At 44.0% G+C, this 20608-nt stretch overlaps 1 protein-coding gene across 1 annotated transcript; it reads left to right on the forward strand.

Annotated features, from left to right (window-relative positions):
* Positions 1 to 249: 249 nt before the first annotated feature.
* On the forward strand, positions 250 to 20250 carry LOC138604461 (neurexophilin-1). Its single transcript, XM_069676398.1, has 2 exons — positions 250 to 655; positions 15678 to 20250. Exons 1-2 carry the CDS (start codon positions 599 to 601, stop codon positions 16452 to 16454), a joined length of 834 nt encoding a protein of 277 aa, XP_069532499.1. The 5' UTR covers positions 250 to 598; the 3' UTR covers positions 16455 to 20250.
* Positions 20251 to 20608: the final 358 nt, after the last annotated feature.

Consider the following 20608-nt stretch of genomic DNA (forward strand, 5'->3'; position numbering starts at 1 on the left):
GGATTTAGATTGAAGGGGTGAGGGAAAGTGGTGAGGAAGAGGGAGACGCTGGATAGGTGGAGAGAGATACTGTAGGGATAAGGGAGGAGGGAGAAAAGGGGAGAGAGAGAGAAAAGAGATGCACACACACACCAAGAGGGAGAGAGAGTAGAAACTGTTAAAACGTGTGTGTTCGCTCTTGCCAGTCTCAGCATCGCTCAGTGTGTGCAGGAGGCTGCAGCTCAGGATCTCCACTCTAGATATGATCTACACACTCCTCACTTCTTTCTCTCCAAGCTGGGATCCCTTCATTTTGTTTGCATGGATGTTAACAGCCTGCTGCATATTCATGGATTTCTCCTACCACAACTAATCTGACTCAAACCCGGGATTGGCTCAAGAAAAGACAAAAAAAAAAGGGGGTTTCCAGGAGGTTTTCTCTTTTTTTTGGAAGGTGCAGCTCAGCCTGTCTTGGACATGGGACCGTGCGTCAGCCGAGAGGGATCCGGAGTCGGAGGGAGAGCATCTTCCTGAAGGAGGAGAAGCCAGTGTGCAGGAGTTTTTTTTTTAGTTTTGTGTTTTTGCTTGGGAGGGGGAGCTGTGGCTTTTACGCGCCGGAATGATGCGTCCCAACCGCGGCTTCATCCTGCTCCTCCTCAACGGAACCGCTTGTTTGGTAAGAAAAGATTATGAATTGGCAAAAAGTCACACTTTAATCATCATTCATCCTCTCTCCGCATGACCTTTTGTCATCCATGCAACACCTCGTATACCTGCGCCACGCGGGATGATACGGTGTCTGCACCTCATCTGCACCAAAAACTTCCAAACACGCAATTATAAGTGAATGCGTGGACAAACACGCAGACACGACACCTGATAGCTTCAATGATGCTGGTCCGAATGATAATTCACCACATGCATGCGGGTCGTTTCTGCTCCTCTCAGAGATGCAGAGATAATTCTCGCCTGCTGTGCTCTCTTCGCCGCTTCCGAAAGCATTTATGCTGATGTCTGTGTTATTTCGACCCTAATTTAGAATACTTGAGTCGATAACATTCACTTTGACCCTGCTCGGCTTAGGTACGGCAAGTTGTAGTATCACTATCCCCAGCGGACACTCGTGCTGGCAGCGTGCTGAGCGCGCGGAGCCGCCGCTGTCCATCACCGGTGCTCCCTGCTGCGTGCGTATTTTGGAGCCGCATCAGTGTTTTAACGTCATTCATTCTACTACACTTTAAAGGATGTAACTGCATGTCTGAGTTATCACCTGAAAAACGTTAAAGTCGCATACAATGAATAAAGTACACGTAGGCGAATCTTTCTGTCAGCCGATAAGAGGAGGCAAGGAGGAATAAAAAGTGCATTTTAGAAGCACTTTTAAAAGCATTTAAGAAATAAATGTCACCGCATTAACCACTTTAATATGTGTGCAATGAATATCAAAGCTTGTGTCAGCCTGCCTGCATTACATGCAGCAGCACAGACAACTTATACAAGCTTTTATTGTGAAATTCGTTTGCAACACTTGCACCATCAGGTTGTAGGGTTATGGTCGTATACAGTTCAGCACTTATAGGACAGTTTTCTTGTCAAAGATCTGCAGAAAAATGCTTTTATTTTGGCGGGTCTTTATTAAAGGACTCACCTTTGTCGTCATATGTGATCAAATACAGATTGTGTACAGTATGTGACGTAATAACCTTGAGCTGAGTGCACCAGAATAAGTCTTCTTTGCCCTCTAATTGACATAATAAAAAAAGTGACTCTTAAAAACTTACTAACTCAATCCTGGCTCCGTCCTCAGGCCCCTCTCTGACCTGTAACACCAGATGTTGACGTTCCTGTAGTCTTAATGAACACTTCCAGTATTACATAACCTTACAATCAAATTTGGATCAGCCGCTCCTCTTTCATGTTTGCCTGCAGTTTTATTAAAAAGCAGCCTCTAATGAGAAATCAGCGTTTGATTCACAGGAGGAAAAAGTGGAACATCCTCTCGCTCGGAAAGCCCTGGGCTGAGTCTCACAGGGGCCCGGCTCCAAATAAAAAAAAACACAAGTACAGTCGGAGGAAATGTTCAAGTGAGGTTGAGTGCTTGTTTGATGCACCCGATTGTGTGGACGTCCCTTCAAGGACGACCTTGTGCTTTTCATATTAGGGTATTATTCAGGTGCTCAGGGTGAAGTAATGGCCCTTTAGAGAGGGGAAGACTAAACACACACGCGGATGTGTTTGGCTGAGACGGAGCCGTTTCAGCAGGAAGGAAGAGACCACACGCTGACTTAAAATATGGAGGGGATGAGCGCCTTTTCAGCCGTTGTATAACTAGATACAAGAGTGTGGGATAATAGGCTTAACACGCACTCTTGTGTTGTCTGGGAGCAGTTTGTGTGCTGCAGGGCGGCCGCCTATTGTAACACAAAGGGCCTGTGCCTAATGATAATGAAATTAATTGGGGTTTTCTCTCCCTCTCCAGACCGAGCGTGTCTGAAAAAACGTACATGACGTCCCTCAGCAGGAGATTCTGGGTAATTCATTAGCCCCCGTGACATTGATAAATTATACAGCAATTAATAAATGGAGTAACTTTTTTATTCGGAAACAGAGCTGTGATTAATAATCGTATAAGCTTACTATGCATTAAAATCCAATCTGGATGATTTGGGTTGTAATAGCGGCGGCGGGTCTCGAGGGGCCTTTTCCAAATGACTCCTGATACAGTCGACTGTTAGCACAAGGTGTCACTCTGGCTGTTGTTTGTGTGATGAATGATGTGTTTCAGATGTTAATTATTCTTATTCGAATGGAGGCTTATGAATAATATAAAGCAGCTCAATTGTATAATTGACTGCTTGAGAAATTATGTTTATTTCTGGCGGCGGTTTGCAGATATTTTTCATCTGTGCGAGCTGGATTTGTTTCACTGAACTCGGAGTCTAATATGCATTTATGAAAGGGAAGATCTGCGGAGGATTTAGCAGGATAGTTTCAGGGTTGTGTCCTTTCATTGTGCTTTCGTGCCAGCGATCAGATGTGAGTAGTTATTAATCAGCTCTTTATGCTCACGGTTTATCGATCAGAAACACGTCTGTCACATTTAAGAGGCCGGAACCATCAAATTTGTGGCAGTTCTGCATACGAAACGATTACTTGACGATCAATCTTTCTGTCAATCCAATAATCGATCAGTGCATTCAGTTGCATCATGAAAGTAACCGCTTAACATTTGCCATGTGAACTGAGCTCGCGCTGCATGCAGAGGGGGAGGCAGCTGCCTACAGAAGGTGACACGTTGAGCAGGTGCAGAGGAGTGTGAAAGAAGAGGCAATGAGTGAGGTAAAGATAAAGCTGATAAAAAAAAAAGAAGGAAGTTAAACATCTTCATTGACAGTCAGGGAGGATTGTACAAAAACATCCAAGAAAATGCGTCTAATCCACACATAATTACAGCAGCAGCACAGGACTGACAATGTAGATCCCAGAGACCAGACGGTGAACGAGCACAGCGTTGAACTTATCTGCTCCAGTGAACTGCACTTTCTCCCCCCTGCAATTACTCCAAATCATCCCACTTTACCTCCGACTAAATGTTTGCTCTTCATCAACATGTCTGGCTAAAGCGTTGCCTCAAACAGGAGACATAACTGTCTGCACGAAACACACGCCTACAAAGAGAGCGTCTTTTGTGCAGTTTTCCGGCCTTGCACGTCCTCTAACCTTCACGTGGAGCTCGGCTCATCCGCGGCTGCTCTTTCACTCCAGAATTTTCCAGAAGGGACGAGCCTCAGGTAGCCTTCAGGAGAAAAAAAGAAAAAAGGCTGGTTTTATTCTCCCTGTGATTGTTCTCGGTGCAGATGCAGACACAGGCCACCGCGCTTGATGGCTGAATTTCACCTCTGCAGCTCTGTGCGGAATATCGCTGTTTTGCTGATTGAATTCTGTGAGGAGATTCAGACGAATTCGTCGGTTTGTGTGCGACACCGTCTTCTGTGCATGAAGATAATTGACAATATAAAGAAAACCTGGCGTTGAAAGATAAGTTACAGCTTCTAAACTTTCACCGTCACCCTTCATTTGACTTTGCTCTCAGCGAGGAGAGACGCACTTATTTAACTCGGCACGTCAATTAAAAACAAATATTCTTACGCTGAAGCTCAGAGTCAGAGAATAATTCTAACCACATCCTCTCTCTCTGTTCGGGCCTGTCACTGAGCCTTACATTCATGTTTCCTAGATTCCTGTCCTCCTCGCGGGGTCGCCGACCTTGTCCAGCCACATACATCCCCCGGCTGAGCAGAAACACCACCTTCAATCCTGAGAAAGCAAACAGACAAAAAAAACCCCATCCCTGTCTCATACAGCATATATTGCACGCAGACGCAAATGTGAGACAGCAGCCGCCGACTGAATACTAATTTTTTTTTCTTTTTTTGGCGTCCTCGCTCTCTCTCTCTGGAGTCTTCCTCTTTGCCATCGTCGTTGCAATCAGCATGTCAGAGCTCGTAAGCTTCCAGTCCCCTCCTCACATCCCACACGCGCGCAGGAAACACAAAAGTCATTCATAATTGTCGGAATTTCCATCAGAAGGGGAAGGGTTTGAAAAGCAGACAGAGCGGTTTATTGTGCGGGTGACATCTCTCCCACCCTGTGAGTGCATGAAGAATCATAACGGGTGAATGTGAGGAGGGTCGAGGGTTGTTCAATAACACACACTTCCCTTGTTCTATGTTTAAAACGCATCAAATCTGAGACTCAATAAACTAATCTAGATGTCTAAATTAACTGGATAAACTGTCCTTCAGTATTAAAAAAACACATTTCAATTTATTTGGGTAACTAAGAGTATAATTGATGGGATAGATTGCGAGAGAAAATCAGTTAATTTGTTGTTTTAATCAGGTGTCAAAAGTGCAATGCACATTCAGTGAGCACAGATATTTATCATAACTTTATCTTGTGTGTGATGCAGAGGCGGGCAGTTAGTGCTGTCGCCTCACAGCTAGAAGGTTCCTTGTTCGAATCCTGGTTCGGACATAGTGGGCCTTTCTGCGTAGATTCTGCATGAGTGTGTTTCCTCCAGGTACTCCGGCGTCCTTCCACAGCTTATAGACATGCTCGTTCGGTTCATTGGTGACTCTAAAATTGCCCGTAGGTGTGAGTGTGAAAACTTGTCTGTCTACAAGTGTCAGCCCTTTGATTGACTGGCGATCAGTTCAGGATGTACCCTGCCTCTCGCCCAATGACAGCTGAGATAGGCTACAGCCCTCCTGCGAACCTGAACAGGATAAGCAGGATAGATAACGGATGGACGGATGATGCAGAGGCCGCACTGATGCAGTGATTGGTTATTAAACAAGACCAGGTCAAAACCTAGATTGTGATTGACTGCGTCAGGTCAATGTACGCTTTAGTGAGCAATGTGTTACAAGGACATCAGTCAGTCAGTCAGTTACATACAGACCCGTATGTAGGGCTGACCCTGGCGGTCAGCCAACAATGAGTTGATCAACAGATCATTTTAAAGCACAAAACATTTGTTTGTTCCTACTTGTCAAAATAAGGCTAAAACAGGAAACAGGAAATGTCATATGTTGGGAGGTTTGAGACTCATCAGTTGCAGAAAATGAGCAAATTGAATATGAAAGATTCTATAGACAAGACTTAATTACTCAATTAATCAAGAAAAAAAATCAATACATCAATTAACCTTTGAAAATTTCCTAAAACTCTGCACTGATGAAAGTAACTGGTTCGCACACAAACGTGCAGGATTGTTGTCATCTTTTAATCTCTCTTTAAATTTGATCCTCCTGCCATGAAGCAACACAATTGGCCTGCTGCTTCCCTTTTGTTTAAGGGGGGGTATTATGCTAATTTCAATCTTCATATTTCACTCTGTGATACCTGTGGATTAGCTGAGCGTAATTTACGGTTAAAAAAACTCCTCATTTTTCTCACACTGGTGCTCTGTGCAGGCCCTCATACAGCCTCTGCCTGAAACGACTCAGTCAGCTATGTCCCTTTAAGAAACTCCACCCTCACAAGCCCACTTTCTTCTGATTGGCCAACTCTTCGAAGCCTGCTGTGACGTCACAAAGTGCAGCGTGTAGAAAAAACTGTGTGTAACCTGCCGTTCACAGCAGCCTGCAGACTGAGCTGAGAAGCCTGATTACTCCAACATACATTAACCTACAGATTTTAAACGTCAGCCACGTTTAGTCTGGACATCCAACATTGTAACTATATATATGTGTCTTAAATGTGAAACGGCATAATACCCCCTCTTTAATCCTATTGTGCTGGACTAGGGATAATTGTGCAATTGCACTGTGCAATAAGTGCGATATACAGATCACAGAAGCTGAAATTTTGTGATAAAGGCAAGGCCGAGCAGCTTTATTATAGCATGTATAGCATATTTCAAACACAAAGTGCTTTTCACAGGCAAAGAAATAGCCAAAAGGTCAAGTGAGTGACCAAACAGATTCATAATGAAGTACTTTAGTGCCGCAGAGCTGCCTGAGATCACAACTCGTGTTCTCAGAAGCAAGTCGACGTGCTTGTTTGGTTCAGACCCAAACAAACGTGAAAAATAAATACATAGTGATTCATTCCTACCTCTCATTATATCTGTCACAATAAAATGATATTTTCCATGTTTTGAAGGCCTACTTTAAACATGATTGCTACTATTGTATTGTTAAAATTCAAAGTCCAGCAATGAGCAAACACAAACACAACACATGACCCTGAAGCGGCAGCGGTTGAGCAGCGCTGTCTGTGTTATAACAGACAACCTCTGCTGCTTCCTGCCTGCGCTGTAAAACAGCTTGAGTTATGCACGACCACAGCGAGAATGACCCCAGAGGTTCACCTCAACCGGGGACCCCCCCCCCCTTGTCTCTCACATCTCCCTCCCTTCACCTCCCCTCCTCCCCTCTCGGGCTCCCAGCAGCCCCACAGACAGAGAGAGACAGACAGAGAGAAAGCATGCTCCCTGACACACTGACAGCCCTTCATATTGAAGCGCCGAGCTGTCCTGAGACAGAGTACGCTGTCTGCTCCAAACGCAGCACAATTTATTGTGGCACTGCTCTCGGGGAGACGGAGCAAATCCTGGAAGAATATATGTAGGTTTGTCTGCTGGTTTCGGATAGTGAAGGGTGGATTACAGAGCACAGCTTAAAGAAAAATGACTCGTAGCCTCGGGTGGAATGAGTGGGTGTAACTCCCGGGGGATCCAGATAAAGATGCGCTTGACTTTCACACAGAGGAATAACTAAGGATGGGAAAAATCCATAACAGACGTTTTAATTTCACAGAGCTTCTGCAGGAGCTGACAATAGTCAAAGTTGTTCTACTGCAGTGTGAAAATGTTATGGAAAGTGTCAATATAGAAAGAAATGTTCATCGTTTATAGATCTGTAGGCATCCAAACAATATAAGAAATAAGCGATGTGGGAGCAGGGGACGTGGGTTTATTAAAAGGCGGGAACACCAGGCTGTCAATGAGGCTTTTCTGTTGCTGCAGGCGCTGGGATTCACGCTGACCTCATCCTGGTGAGACTGCAGCCGCTGGATACAACGCCGGAGCAAAACCCCATTTATATTCTCAATTCTCTCACAATCTGTAAACAGTCTGTTCTGCGTGAATGAACATGGAGTGTGCAGTTCACCAGCGTGCTGTCCGGTGACGCTACAGTGATTTTCAGGGTCAGAGTGGTGCACATGTCCGTGCGAGGCACGCTGAGGGTCCTTACAGGGGGATTCCAATTAAAGAGCTGCAAAGCCACAAGGATCAGGGAGTTTGGCTGGGCTTGAAAGAAGAGCGTTTAAAGGAATGGATAATGGGAACATTTTTTTGAGCAGAGTGCAGTGATTTCTGTATTGGATTGAGAATGCAGTGCTGTAGAATATAGGACAGCAATGACTGGCAATTATTGCAACCTTTATTTCTGCACGAAATGTCAGTTTGAGCAGTCATGCGATTATTTACGCCCCAGTGCACAGTGACCCTGTTAAGATCTGAAGTGTTTTCAATTTGCGAAAAGTTTGATGACCTACGGTACAACATGGATTTTTTTGTCAGTTCATTAAAAACTGACACAAGTCTTTCGACAGTGACACGAGAATTTTCTCAATGCTGCTTTTAGAGTTAATGTCCGGTTAGGTTTAAGTAACTTGAGCTACACGGTTAAAGTCATAGAAAGGTTGACTAAAAGGAATAAACATTCACCCTATTTAAACCATTTTCCTCTGAGCTCACAAGCTGTTATGATGTCGTACTAGCCTACTGTATTCCAGGTTTTAAGTTGTTAAAAAGGTAGGCTCTCTGACAATCCTTACATTTTACTGCTTCTTTGATTAATGAGCAACTGAAAAGACATTGACATCAGGCCATATTTCAACCTAAAAACAACATATTTGATAGCCCTTTAGCAAGTCATTAGCACATGCTAGTATTTAAGTGTTTCCTTATTACATTACACAAAATGACATACGCTACAAATTGATGACTTTCCTATTCTATCATATAGCACCATCAAACCGTAAAATTAGCTTTCTAGCTAACAGTAAAATTATCTAGTAAGTCGCTAAATGCTAATGTTAGCTGTTATCAAGGAAATGGTGCCTTTCCTATTGCACTACTGAACAGTAGGCATAATATTAGCTTCCAGTCACTTTCTAGTTAACAAAAGAATTATCTAGTAAGTCGCTGAATGCTAACGTTAGCCATTATGAAGGAATTGGTGCCTTTCCTATTAGCACTACCAAACAGTAAAATTTGCTTTCAGCCACTTTCTAACTAATAGTAAAATCTGTAAGTCGCTGAATGCTAATGTTAGCTGTTATCAAGGAATGTGCACCTTTCCTATTGTCACATAGCACTACTAAACAGTAAAATTAGCTTTAAGCCACCTTCGAGCTAACACAAAAATGATCAAGTAAGTCGCTGAATGCTGACCTTAGCTGTTATCAAGGAATATGCACCTTTCCTATTGTATCATAGAGCACTACTACACAGTATAATTAGCTTTCAGCCACTTTCTAGCTAACAAAAAAATGATCAAGTAAGTCGCTGAATGCTAACGTTAGCCGTTTGTTTGACTGTAGCTAATTGCTTATCAAATCTGATGTACTAACTAATAATATGGCCGGATATGCATTGTTTTTTAAGATACTGCTCAATCGAGAAGTGGTGAAATGAAAACAATGTGTCTTCTCTTTATTTATATGAGCATTACAGCATTAGCATTTGAGCCTTCTACCCTAAGCGTTACGTTAGAGAAAAATGGCCGCTGTGTAAATCCTACCCTCATCCTTTGCTTCTGGAATTTAATAAGTGTCATTTGAATAAATCTCTGGAGAGGGACGATATTATCTACCTGACTTTTTGAGGTGACTTATCAGAACTTGTCTAAACAAAGCAGTTTCTCTGCTGTCGTTCTCATCCAGTTGAGTTGGACTGTGGTTCACACTTTTTGCCAGGAAGCGTGTCGAATGTTTCACAAGTAAGCACTTGTGATCAGATTTCACTTCCGCGCTCACATTGGGTTTTCTCTGTTGGAGACTGCTGCTGAACAGGGAAAAAAAAGTTCAGCAAAGAGAAGCAGCTTGCTGTGACAGTTTTCACTGCTGTCCGAGCTGTGTGGCAGATGCCGGTGTGTTTGGAAGCTTTGTACTCTGCATGCAACCTGTGATGTTAGACGGAGCTTCAAAGCAATCAGGGATACGTTCGTGGTCCCCATACAAATGAAGACACATCTGGCCTGCCTGTAAATGTCGCTGACGTGATTGAGCCTCAAAGCATTCTGGGTGCAACCACATCTGGATTTAGAGTCACTAATTCATTATCTTTTACGGCTACTGAAACTGTCTTGCTTAATTTCTTATTTAGGAACAAGAAAGCATTTTTGGTCTTTTTGTTGAGGATTTAAAGCAACAGTTCAGAAATGAGTGCATTTAAGCCTCTGCAGCAGAAAGAATGGAGCAGCCATTGATCAGACTCTATTCATTTGAACCTCCATGATACGATGGAGAGTCCTCCACTTTTTACCAGACAGGTGTGAATACAGCAGAAGCCCTTTAATCAGCTCCATCTCATCGGCCCTTGCTCTTCTCCCGGCTCTCGCCGTCGAGAAACCGTCCCCTGCCTCCCCCTCTCCGCCCTCCCTTCACCGCCAACTTGTCAATATCTTATAATGTAAAAATTTGATAGCCAATTCAGAGCCCGGCTTCTCTCTGAGCATACAGAATGAGCCCGAGTCCACTGGGACCACACAGCTGAGCCTGTCAAAAATGAGCTAGAAGAAGGACGAGGATGCAGAAATAAAAGATAGATTGTAAAATAAGAGTTTAGAATAAAAAGATTCATTGTCCTGAGTTTGTTCGCCCACTGTAGATCTGAGCTCAGGTGACCCCCTCGAAGCAGGAGTAAATTATTCATTAAGAGTCAAATGGCTTGTTTCTTGTGAAATTACCTTTCTCTCCCTCACCTCCTCCTGGATCCACAGCCAGAAGAATAATTAGTTATAAGGGCACTGCCATTTTCAGACTTTAATCATGTAACAGAGAAGTCTCCTGCAGTGAGCATATTAGATCTGGAGACGGGGAGAGGAGACAGAATAAAAAAGAAAGAATAAAGCATTGACGAACACTTAAGAAATCTGAGCTGCCTGGGTTCTTTAATTAAAAATTGATGTCATATTAGAGATGAAGATTCCAACTCAACAGTCAGAGGAAGTGGAGTGCTTATTGAACTTGTTAGCTCACCAGGACGTGCACATGCTTTCAGCCCCGCTGGGCGGCTCTGCAGGCTGCTTCCCTGTCAGTCAATCAAACAATCAATCAATTACTTTACTGCATTTCATGCAGCCATAAAAATGCACACATCTAACCAAAGACATGCATACAGACCTTAATTAGCTTTGAGACTTTTGACATTTCAAAATAAAGCAAGCCCTAATGACGGCAAAAACAACTGTGGTCGAATGTAGCATCTTAAATCATCACATTTTAACCCAATTTATTTTTAACTGAAATTTTTCGACCTACAAATGGGCCGGCTGGGATACATATAGATGTAAAGTTAAGACTTAATAGAAGCCATAAAAATAGAAACGACGTAGTAATAAACAGGAGTAGCAATAAAAAACAACTAAAGAGGTCCCAATAAGGGCTGGAACAATGAATTGTATTTGCCGTCCTTATTGTATTGCAGTTTATTAACTCCTGGAACAACTTGGGGGCAGCAATGTAAAGTCGGCACATTTTAATCCATAATTTACAGTGATAAAATAAATATTCCTTCTGAAAAAGATGTCAATATTCCATCTTTACTAAATGTTCCAACTCAGTTTTCAGAGCTATTTGCGGAAAGACACCCAACCTTTCCAATAATAACCACTTCATAAATTAATTACTGTTTTTATTCTAATTTCTTAGTGTCTAAGAAACATTTCCTCATACCTAAACAACAGGAACGTCAAAACGTCTAGTGCCAAGTGTATCAGACAAACCTTGTGTAAACCTTGTGAAAAGTCGTAAGTGGGTTAGATTTAGGCACAATGCTGTTTTAAGTTTCCAAAAAATACTGTTTTGTGTTAAAATAAGTACATAAATGAGGTAACATACTTAATGTGACTTTAGTATCTTATAATAATCCATCCATTCATCTTCTATACCGCTCATTCTGTTTAGGGTCGCGGGGGGCTGGAGCCGACCCCAGCTGTCACTGGGCAAGGGGCGGGTACACCCTGGACCGATCGCTAGTCAATCACAGGGCTGACACATAGAGACAGACAAACATTCATGCTTACATTAAATTTAGAATTAGAAACTCATGAGCATGTATTAGGACTGTGAGAGAAACCCAGAGTACCTAGAGAGAACCAGCGCATGCCCGGTGACAACATGCAAACTTCACGCAGAAAGGCCTCCAAACTGGGATTTGAACCAAGAACCTTCTAGCTGTGAGCTGACAGCGCTAACCACTGCACCGCCGTGCAGCCCTAACAATAATAAAGTTGATAAAGAACTCAAAGTTGACTTTTGGTTTAGCTACACACCAGATACGAAAACCAGACTACTTAGTGAAAAGTGTGTGTTTGTTTGACCCATCGTAACTCCAGCATCTAGAGGTCTCCACCTTACTACAAATGTAAATAAGGGTCGTAATAAACTGCATGTACAGACAACCCACATGGCCCTACTTTTGTGACGATCATTTGTGTCAACGTTTTTGAAATTACTTGTTTTGTCTGACCAACAATGAAAATGTTTTATTGTGTAAAAATATATTGTTCGCCCAATGTTATCTCAGTTACTCAGAGAGTTAAGTCTAAATGTGTCAAACTAAAGTGCAAGAGAACATTTATCCTACTTTTTTGGTCTGTTACTCGTCCCCTGCTTCTGTGAGAAATAATGGCACATGTTTCAGTGAAGTGGCTCCCTGATCTCTGTGCCACAGTATGGCCGTAGTGTGCTTCAGTCACCAGGGGGCGAGGGGTTAAAACGGTGTACCTGTCACTGTAACAGGCTGATTACTGCCTGTGGAGCCGGCAGTGCTTGTGCGGATCGCTCCCCCCCCCCTTGCTCCCTGCTGGGAGAGAGGCCTGTGGCCCGGTGCTCACTGAGGCTGAATGACTCACAATTACCACAGCGACGGAGCCCACAGCCACCTCCCATCCTCTCCAGCCGTTTCACTGACTCACTTAGCGCACATGACAAATGACAAAATCACCCTGAACCTCCGCCCCCTCACTAAGACCTGATTGCCCGTCGCCCACACTTTGCCTTCAGTTCTTAAAGCTGGGATACATCTTGCCAAGCTTCATGAAACAAAACAAACTAAGTCTTAAGCAACTTGTTCTGGCCTCGCAAAGCAGCATTAGACTGTTGTACACTATGTAGATGTTGCATATTCTAGTGTGACCCAGTGAACGGCATACCCCTGACATTCCTGCTGCAGCCCCAGAAACACTGCAGTTACACATTTTTTAAACTCATTAAAATAATTCAACGCTGGTGACTGAAAAAAAACATTTTATGTGGTGCATCATCAAAGGATGACTTCTTGCACTGTATTTTAAACAGGAAAGAAAGTGAGTGGCACGAATACCCAAAGCAGACATTAAATTGCTCAGCTGTTAACAATACAGTATCTTGGTATGCATGATAAAATGTGGAAATATCCCCACTTAAGCAAAGCAATGCATTAATCTTCTGGCATTATGAAGACAACAGTGAACTTCTTCTACAGTATTTCAACTTGCTTACATTGCAAAAGTCAAAGCTGGAAGCTCGCTGATAGTTCAATCTTACACCTCATATACTCTCCTAGTTAAACGCAGAGTGGCGAGAGAGTTGTAGCAGTTTGCAGTTTTTCAGAATGGAGCGGAAAAAGTAGAGATGGTTGTAATATTTAATGAGGAAAAATATGTTGCATTCTGCTGCGTAATGCGTGACCTCTATGACCTTAGTAATGCATCGTTGTGCAAATCTCCCAGTGTTTAAAAATATCCAGATGGTGTGCAAAAAGTGACTAGAGAACATTTACCTGCACAAATTAAACCACACTTGTATTTAAAGGCATCATGGTTGCATGAATAACCACACAGTATGTGTTCTCTCACTGCAGAAGCCATCACAGCTCTGGCTCTGTTATTTCTTAATTTTCTCTCATTTTAACATTAGTCTTTGACAATGATGCTGCACACTGAGTATGACACCTCCAGCAGCGCTAGACACTTAAATCCTCTGTTTAACAATATCTCACACACTCATTTCCTTTCTCCTCCTGCAGCCTGGCCTCACAGGCTCTCTACAAAAGCCCCTGCAATAGAGAGAGGGATGCCTTGCCCAAGCTGCAACAAAGCTGCAATATGTTTTAACTAAGATATGAATTATGGTGCCGTATGTGAGTCCCTTTAGACAAGTAGCATCGCTGGCGAAGTGATCAGGACCCTAAAAAGAAGGGTCAGTTAAATAGGAAACAAGAGTGAAATACTTTTCAAGAACCCCGAAGGGCCTTTTGTAGGACACGGCAGGGGTTCTTAAGCTAGCAGAGTGCCGCCCTCTGTGCCCAGCAGACGCCAGCGCAATGAAGAGGAGAAATCAAACATAAACCAGTCCTTCAGTAGGAGCCATGGGGAATGTTGTATTTGTCATTAAAGCCATCCTGCGGGGCCTCAGCTTCCCCCTCAGAAAGACAAAGATATATAAATGAGTTTGGGATTCTCAAAGAAGCAATCAGAACCATCAAGGGGAAGATGGTAAAAGGTCCAGATTAAGGAAAGAAATTGACCTCTGTCATGTGAGTCCAAACACCAAACCACAACCACCTCAGCGGGAAACCCTTCGCAAGGCAGTTGAAATGCGATCCACGTTGTTATGAAAGGAAATACACGTTTTCAGAGGGACAGAAAATCAATATCGCTGACTGACTGCCAAGCGAGTGAACAAATCTGAGCGAGCTTGAAAAACCTGCATAAAAAGGAATAAAAATGAGTCCGACTTAATAATCCCGACTAAGCCTGTATAAGGAAGCCCTGGCAGTCAAGACAGTAGACGGATCAGAGCACAGACAGGAATGCATGCATAATGCATTGTTGTAAATCTCCCTGGGTAGAGCGCACATACACACACATACACATAGTTATCCCGCCTTTGCATCACTTATTGTTCACGTTTACAACAACTCTAAATTCACAAACGCTGTCTCTGTGTCTGTGTGTGTTCTGGACTGTCAAAATCCAAAGGATGTAACATCGCTGGATCTGTCCATGGCACATTAGACAGAAGCTACCTGTTAATAGATCATTACCGATGAGTAATTACCCATTACTTTGCCTTCTCATTCACACACATAAAGCCACTGCTTCCCCGTGTACTCTTACCGCAGTGCCTCAGAAGCAAAACCCTGCTCTTCTGAACAGGGAACATTGCTTCGTCTACTTTCTACTTCAAGTTTCCTCATCTAAGGTTTTATATGTGAACAAATTCCTCTCCAGTTAGAGGATCTTCAAGTGACCTTTTCTGACTTTGTTCCAGGGGAAAAATGAGACTCTTTGAAAGGGAAAAAGTAGAAATGGGTGTTTTATAGCAAGAATTATGCTCTTTTTAGGGCATCCAGACTCTTTATAAGTGTAAATGTAACCTCTGACCTCTCTTGTCAGAGAGACATCTCTACAAAGCATTTCTTAATGACATAGCTGTATTGTTTTACAGGATTATAGCCTTTGTAGAAAATTGTCCACCCTAAGAAATATTGATTAAACTGCCCAGCAGACACCACGCTTTATGTGAAGTCAGTTTAGGCGTGGACTCTCTGTTTGAATCTGTTCTTTGATCCCTCTGGCTTCAGCAGTAGCTCGAAGGAGGCATATGAGCCCATTACTGGTGAGCTTAGGGAATTACATCGGCTGTGTGAAGACATAAAGGAGTGTTTTCTCCCACAGCAGAGGTAAACAAAAGAATGTAATAATAGCAATACCAGCAAAATTTCAGCCGTTTATTTATATATATAACATTGATAGAATGTCATGGTTCCTACCAGTAGAGGTATGGATGGTAAATTAAGTATTGATTAGACCTTTAATTTCTTTTCTGTCCACGTTTCTTTCTACCTTGCTAATATCTGCCTGCGTTCTTTCTCTATTTTCTTCTTCGATTCCCCACCTCCCCCTCCTCTGCAGGTGGCCCTGGGTCAAGAAGAAGACTCCTCCAGCCCCAAGAGCTCTTCAGACGACTCCTCCTCCAAGACGGTGGGCCTCTTGAGCGGGCAGACTCCCCTCTCACCCCTGAGCCGCTGGATGCTTCACAGTAAGAGCAGAGCCGCCAACGCCACCTCCCTGGAGCTGCCCTACCGCTCCCCAGTCCCTTTCTCCAAGCAGGAGTTTTCCAAACAGGAGTTCTGGGAGATGTTGGGCAGCGACCTGCTCAAACCCGACGCCTCCAGCTCCAGGGTCAAACGGCGGCCAATCGTCAAGACCGGCAAGTTCAAGAAGATGTTCGGCTGGGGAGACTTCTACTCCAACATCAAGACGGTGAGGCTTAACCTGCTGATCACCGGGAAGATCGTGGACCATGGAAACGGTACGTTCAGCGTCTACTTCCGCCACAATTCCACAGGCCAGGGCAACATCTCAGTCAGCCTGGTGCCACCTGTCAAGGCGGTGGAGTTCGATCTGGAGCGCCAGAGCGTGGTCTACCCCAAGGACTCAAAGATCTTCAACTGCCGCGTGGACTATGAGAAGGTGGATCGCAGCAAGCGCACCTCGCTGTGCAACTACGACCCGTCCAAGACCTGCTTTCAGGAGCAGATCCAGAGCCACGTGTCCTGGATCTGCTCCAAGCCTTTCAAGGTCATCTGTATCTACATTTCCTTCTACAGTACGGACTACCGCCTGGTCCAGAAGGTTTGCCCGGACTACAACTACCACAACGAGATGCCGTATCTGCCCTCGGGGTAGAGGGCTTGTGGAGAGGGAGGAGAGGTGGGAGGGGAGAAGAAAAAGGGGAGTGACTGCAACATATGAGGAGGAAACCAGGGCTGTGAATTGTCCTTAATGCCACGGTGGCGGCAAGACACCTTAAAAAAAACCTCTCTGTAGCCTGACTTCTGTAAGATGTAAAAACATATATGCAAAATAAAACTACAGTATGCAGATAATGAGGCATTTGGAATGCGTAACTGCAGCATTCATTAACTGGGACTGGTAGTGAAATTCAAAAAGCGCCAACACGCACATTCTTACCTCAATCCTGTTAAATGCCAACTTTCTCGCCGGCTATTTCTCTCTTCCACTCAGTCATTTGTTTGTGTCTGAAAGTCCTTTTAATCACCCTTTACAGTGTTGCTCTTTTGCAAAGTCACAAGGCAGGATTTCCAGCATTTAAATGCTCTGATAGGACTCACTGGAGAGCTGTACACACATTCAGACTTTATTACAAACATCATACAGTATTCAACATCATACGCTGTGAAGGCAAAGACGATAACGGTTTAAAAAGTACCCGAAGGAACGCCGTTTTTTACTCCTAAAAAGAGCAGATGAATGTAAAGTGTAACCAGCCAAACGATCATTTAGGGACATCTCTTTTTAGGACGTCTTTTAAATCCATTCCAGAAAGTTCTTCTTCTTCTTCTTCCTTTTCATTCTCTCGCCACATTTCAACATCCTCACATGCAAGCATCCTTCCATTGCAGTGTCAGTGTCTAGTGTTGGATTTTGCAGCCTGCCAAATGTAATCACACCATACCTCACGCGTATGTCACCTCCATGTCAATGAAAAAAGGGGGAAAAGGGGGGAAGAAAAAATAATAAAATTTGCGAGAAAAAGCAATCGCTCAACGAAGATTCTGGGCCGGGGCTTAAGACAAGTTCAGTGCGAGGGAAATAACGAGATTCTGCATCGAGATAGAATTGGCCCTCCATACTTAAGAGAGAGAGAGAGAGAGGGAGCGAGAGGTGGGGGGGAGAGAGAGGGGGAGATTCAGTGAGCTGTTTTAATTAAAGTGGAGAAGGAGATGTAGAGTATGCAGCTCCTTCTATTGTCCCCTCTGTATGAAAAAGATTACATTTTGTTGCCGTCAGGATTCCTGATTTCACGCCTTGATAACTTTGACTGTGTGAGGGAGATTGCTCTCTCCCGACAAATACCGTGTTCACTAACGGCGGCCCGTTATCTTGAATAAATGAAAATATTATCATAATAATTACATATAATTTAATCTTCTTTAGAACTAATTAAGGTTTCAACGAGAGGGCGAATTGTATTCCTAAAAATCAAGACAGCGGGAGGATAAGAGGACGTTCACAGGGATTGTTGTGTGTTTCTTAAGCGTGGAGCCGGCGGCCAAAGCTCAGCCCAGAGTTAACTGCTCTCATTAAGATAAATGGCCACTGGCTGGCCCATCTCATGTTGCTCTCACAAACAATATCAGTGAGAAGCAGCGCACAATGGAGCTATGAATTAGGTAGGCTTTGTGCAGAGAGAAACGCTATGTTGCTTATAAGGACACAATGACTTTTCAGTTCATTAACGAAGAACAGTCGCAAGACAGGTGTGAAGAGTCATTAAACAGATCAGATAAACAGCTTGATGCTAATTTGATGTGATATGAGGGATAAAGCTGAGATCTAGCAGCGCTGTCCCAGGTGGACGGTGAATGAAAGCGTCCTCCTGTGGGGGGAAGCAGAAGGCCAGACATAAATGCAACGTCTCCGCCGCTCTGTGTGAGAGCAGGAGTAGGAGGGAGAGCTCACTGCTCGGGCTAAAGATAGCAACAAAGGCTGGTAAATGTGCACATCATCACTCTGAGTTTTTAATTTACTCTTAAAGAGGGGGGTAGCTCCTCACGGTATGCCACCAAATCAACTCCAGCAGTGCACGAGCAATTCTGCAGGAGACAGACAGATGCACCAGCCGCAGCAGCGATACCGGCTGCTCATATGGCTGAGTCACACCTCAGTCTGTGTTCTCTGGCATGTGATTGTTTTATAGAGTGATTCTTCCTTACATTGTTGAAAAGTATCTCTCTTACTGTGAGTGTCTCACAATCAGGGGAGGGGGCAGCCATCAATCAGGGTGCAAACTCTAAGAAAGCTTGTCTGATTTCTGTCACATCACACTAAGTGATTATGCAGTACGCATTTGAAAGCAAACATAAAGAGTCCCAGTGGAGCATGCAAAATAGATGCTGGATTGGCAAACGCCTGACACTTGTCTGACAATCTTTTACTTCTGGTTGCAGGTGTAAAAAGCACATCATCCAGCATGATATGATGACTCTTAGTCTGTCCATTCCACTGACAGTATAAAGAAAGTGGGTGTGGCCTGTGATTGCCCCTTTTGAAGCCTCAAGTTTTGCATTTTGCCCGACGCCATCTTGGTTTTTTGGAACCAGAAGTGACCATTCTTGGACCACACAGTGAATACATCTCTTTCCTGGTGGACAAGCCATGGTTGATTTTACTCTTAATGGGACAGTCATTTACAAAATGAACATCATTCTGTTGAGAAGAAGACTTGAAAGTAGCCGATGAGACAATAAACTCATTGGAAAAAAATCTAACCGAAAAGCTGGCTCATTTATCCATCCGGTTTCATCCAATCCGACCTCATTTTGCAGCCAGTAGAGTCTCCCCCTGCTGGCCATTAGAAAGCATGCAGGTAAAAGGATGTATCCACTTCTCATTTCATTCTATGGTTCATCCATTTCCCCACCCTCCCTGTGCCCCCTTTCCTCTCCAGACGCCCACCTGTTACTCAGCCATATGCTTGTCTTCACTCCGCTGTCCTCTCCCCGTGTGTGACCCGGCTGACTGGCCCTCCTCTACCTCCCTTACCCTGGCATTGAACCCCACTGCGGGTAGTTCCTCATCGCTGCCCCACCCGCCCTCCTGCTCACAGCGCTGATCTGAGCTGGCTAATCTCTGTGAGCTTAATGCCAAGGAGTGAAAACTCCCCTCTCTCCTCCTCTATCTATCTATTTCTCTCTTTATCTAGATCCCATCAAACAAATGCGTGTGCACACACAGTCTTAAGATGCGCTGGTTTAGGTACTTTCCTCTCTCATGTTCAAAGCATCTTACATAAGCCCCGGGATTGTGAGGACATGAGATCTCCTCGAGAGCATGCCAACGGAGTGCCCGGCACAGATACGCCCCAGTAACCTCAAAACCCCCTCTCCCCCCTCGAGCAGGGCGTCCGGAGAGCGGCAAGCACTGAACTCATGTAGAAACAACAAGGACACATGGTGGGCTACGTGTCTGGAACAAGTCCCTCACCCTGCTCCTTACTGATCCTCTCAGATTTACAGCAATACTCTCGCCGAGACTCCACCCTCTCCGCCTCTCCGGGGCGACTCAAAGAAAGGCTGCTGGACTACGTTTAAGAGACGTTGCTGCTTGTGGACGGTGTTGTTGCAGCAGCAGCCTTACTGTGGACCCATCCAGTGCCAACAGACATGTGGATACTTGGCCTTAGAGACTGCAAGACAACACTGGTCCCCTCAGTACAGAATAGTAACAAACTTGGACTGTCAAAAAGATAAATATACATATATATATAAAGCTAAGAGTCCTCAGATCTGAATAAAGTTGTATTTAATGTGGGTCATGCAGTGGAGGTCGTCTGTTTTATCTTTCTGTTCCTCATGGTTTTCCTTTCTCTATGTCATGTGGATGATATACTGTATGGATGATATGATGGCATTTACTGTGGTTTTCATTCTAAAAATCAATAAAGTACACAAAGAAGTACTTAAACCACCTCAGTAGTAGAGCGACCGACTCCAGTCTTATGTCTGGTTGTGCTTTTTGTGTAGGAAGGAGTGTGTCAACAATGCTGAAGCCTCTTTTTCCCTCTTATTTGCATACCCATACTGCGAGTGCCAACGGCAAAGAAAAGATGTGACACTTTTTTTGCCGAGGGCTCTGGCAGATATACATGCAGAGAGAGAAACAGAAGGAGGAGAAAGAGAAAAAAAAGAAGCAGGGAGGAAAATGGGGTTGAAAGCGAGAGGGGAAGGAAATGTTTCAACTGGAAATGATGCTTGAACACAACTCGATTCCCTAATTAGCCTCCTCTCTCTTTCCTTCCCCCAACTCTCCCTCTCTTC

This window comes from Semicossyphus pulcher, unplaced genomic scaffold (assembly GCF_022749685.1).
Source record: "Semicossyphus pulcher isolate SPU_LCO1_2020_fin unplaced genomic scaffold, fSemPul1.0.p SCAF_25, whole genome shotgun sequence".
Classification (NCBI taxonomy): domain Eukaryota; kingdom Metazoa; phylum Chordata; class Actinopteri; order Labriformes; family Labridae; genus Semicossyphus; species Semicossyphus pulcher.

Coding starts and splice junctions, on each gene's coding strand:
- LOC138604461 (XM_069676398.1), top strand. CDS start 599: ATGATGCGTCCCAACCGCGGCTTCATCCTGCTCCTCCTCAACGGAACC. Junction 656..15,677: donor TCAACGGAACCGCTTGTTTG/GTAAGAAAAGAT, acceptor CCTCCTCTGCAG/GTGGCCCTGGGTCAAGAAGA.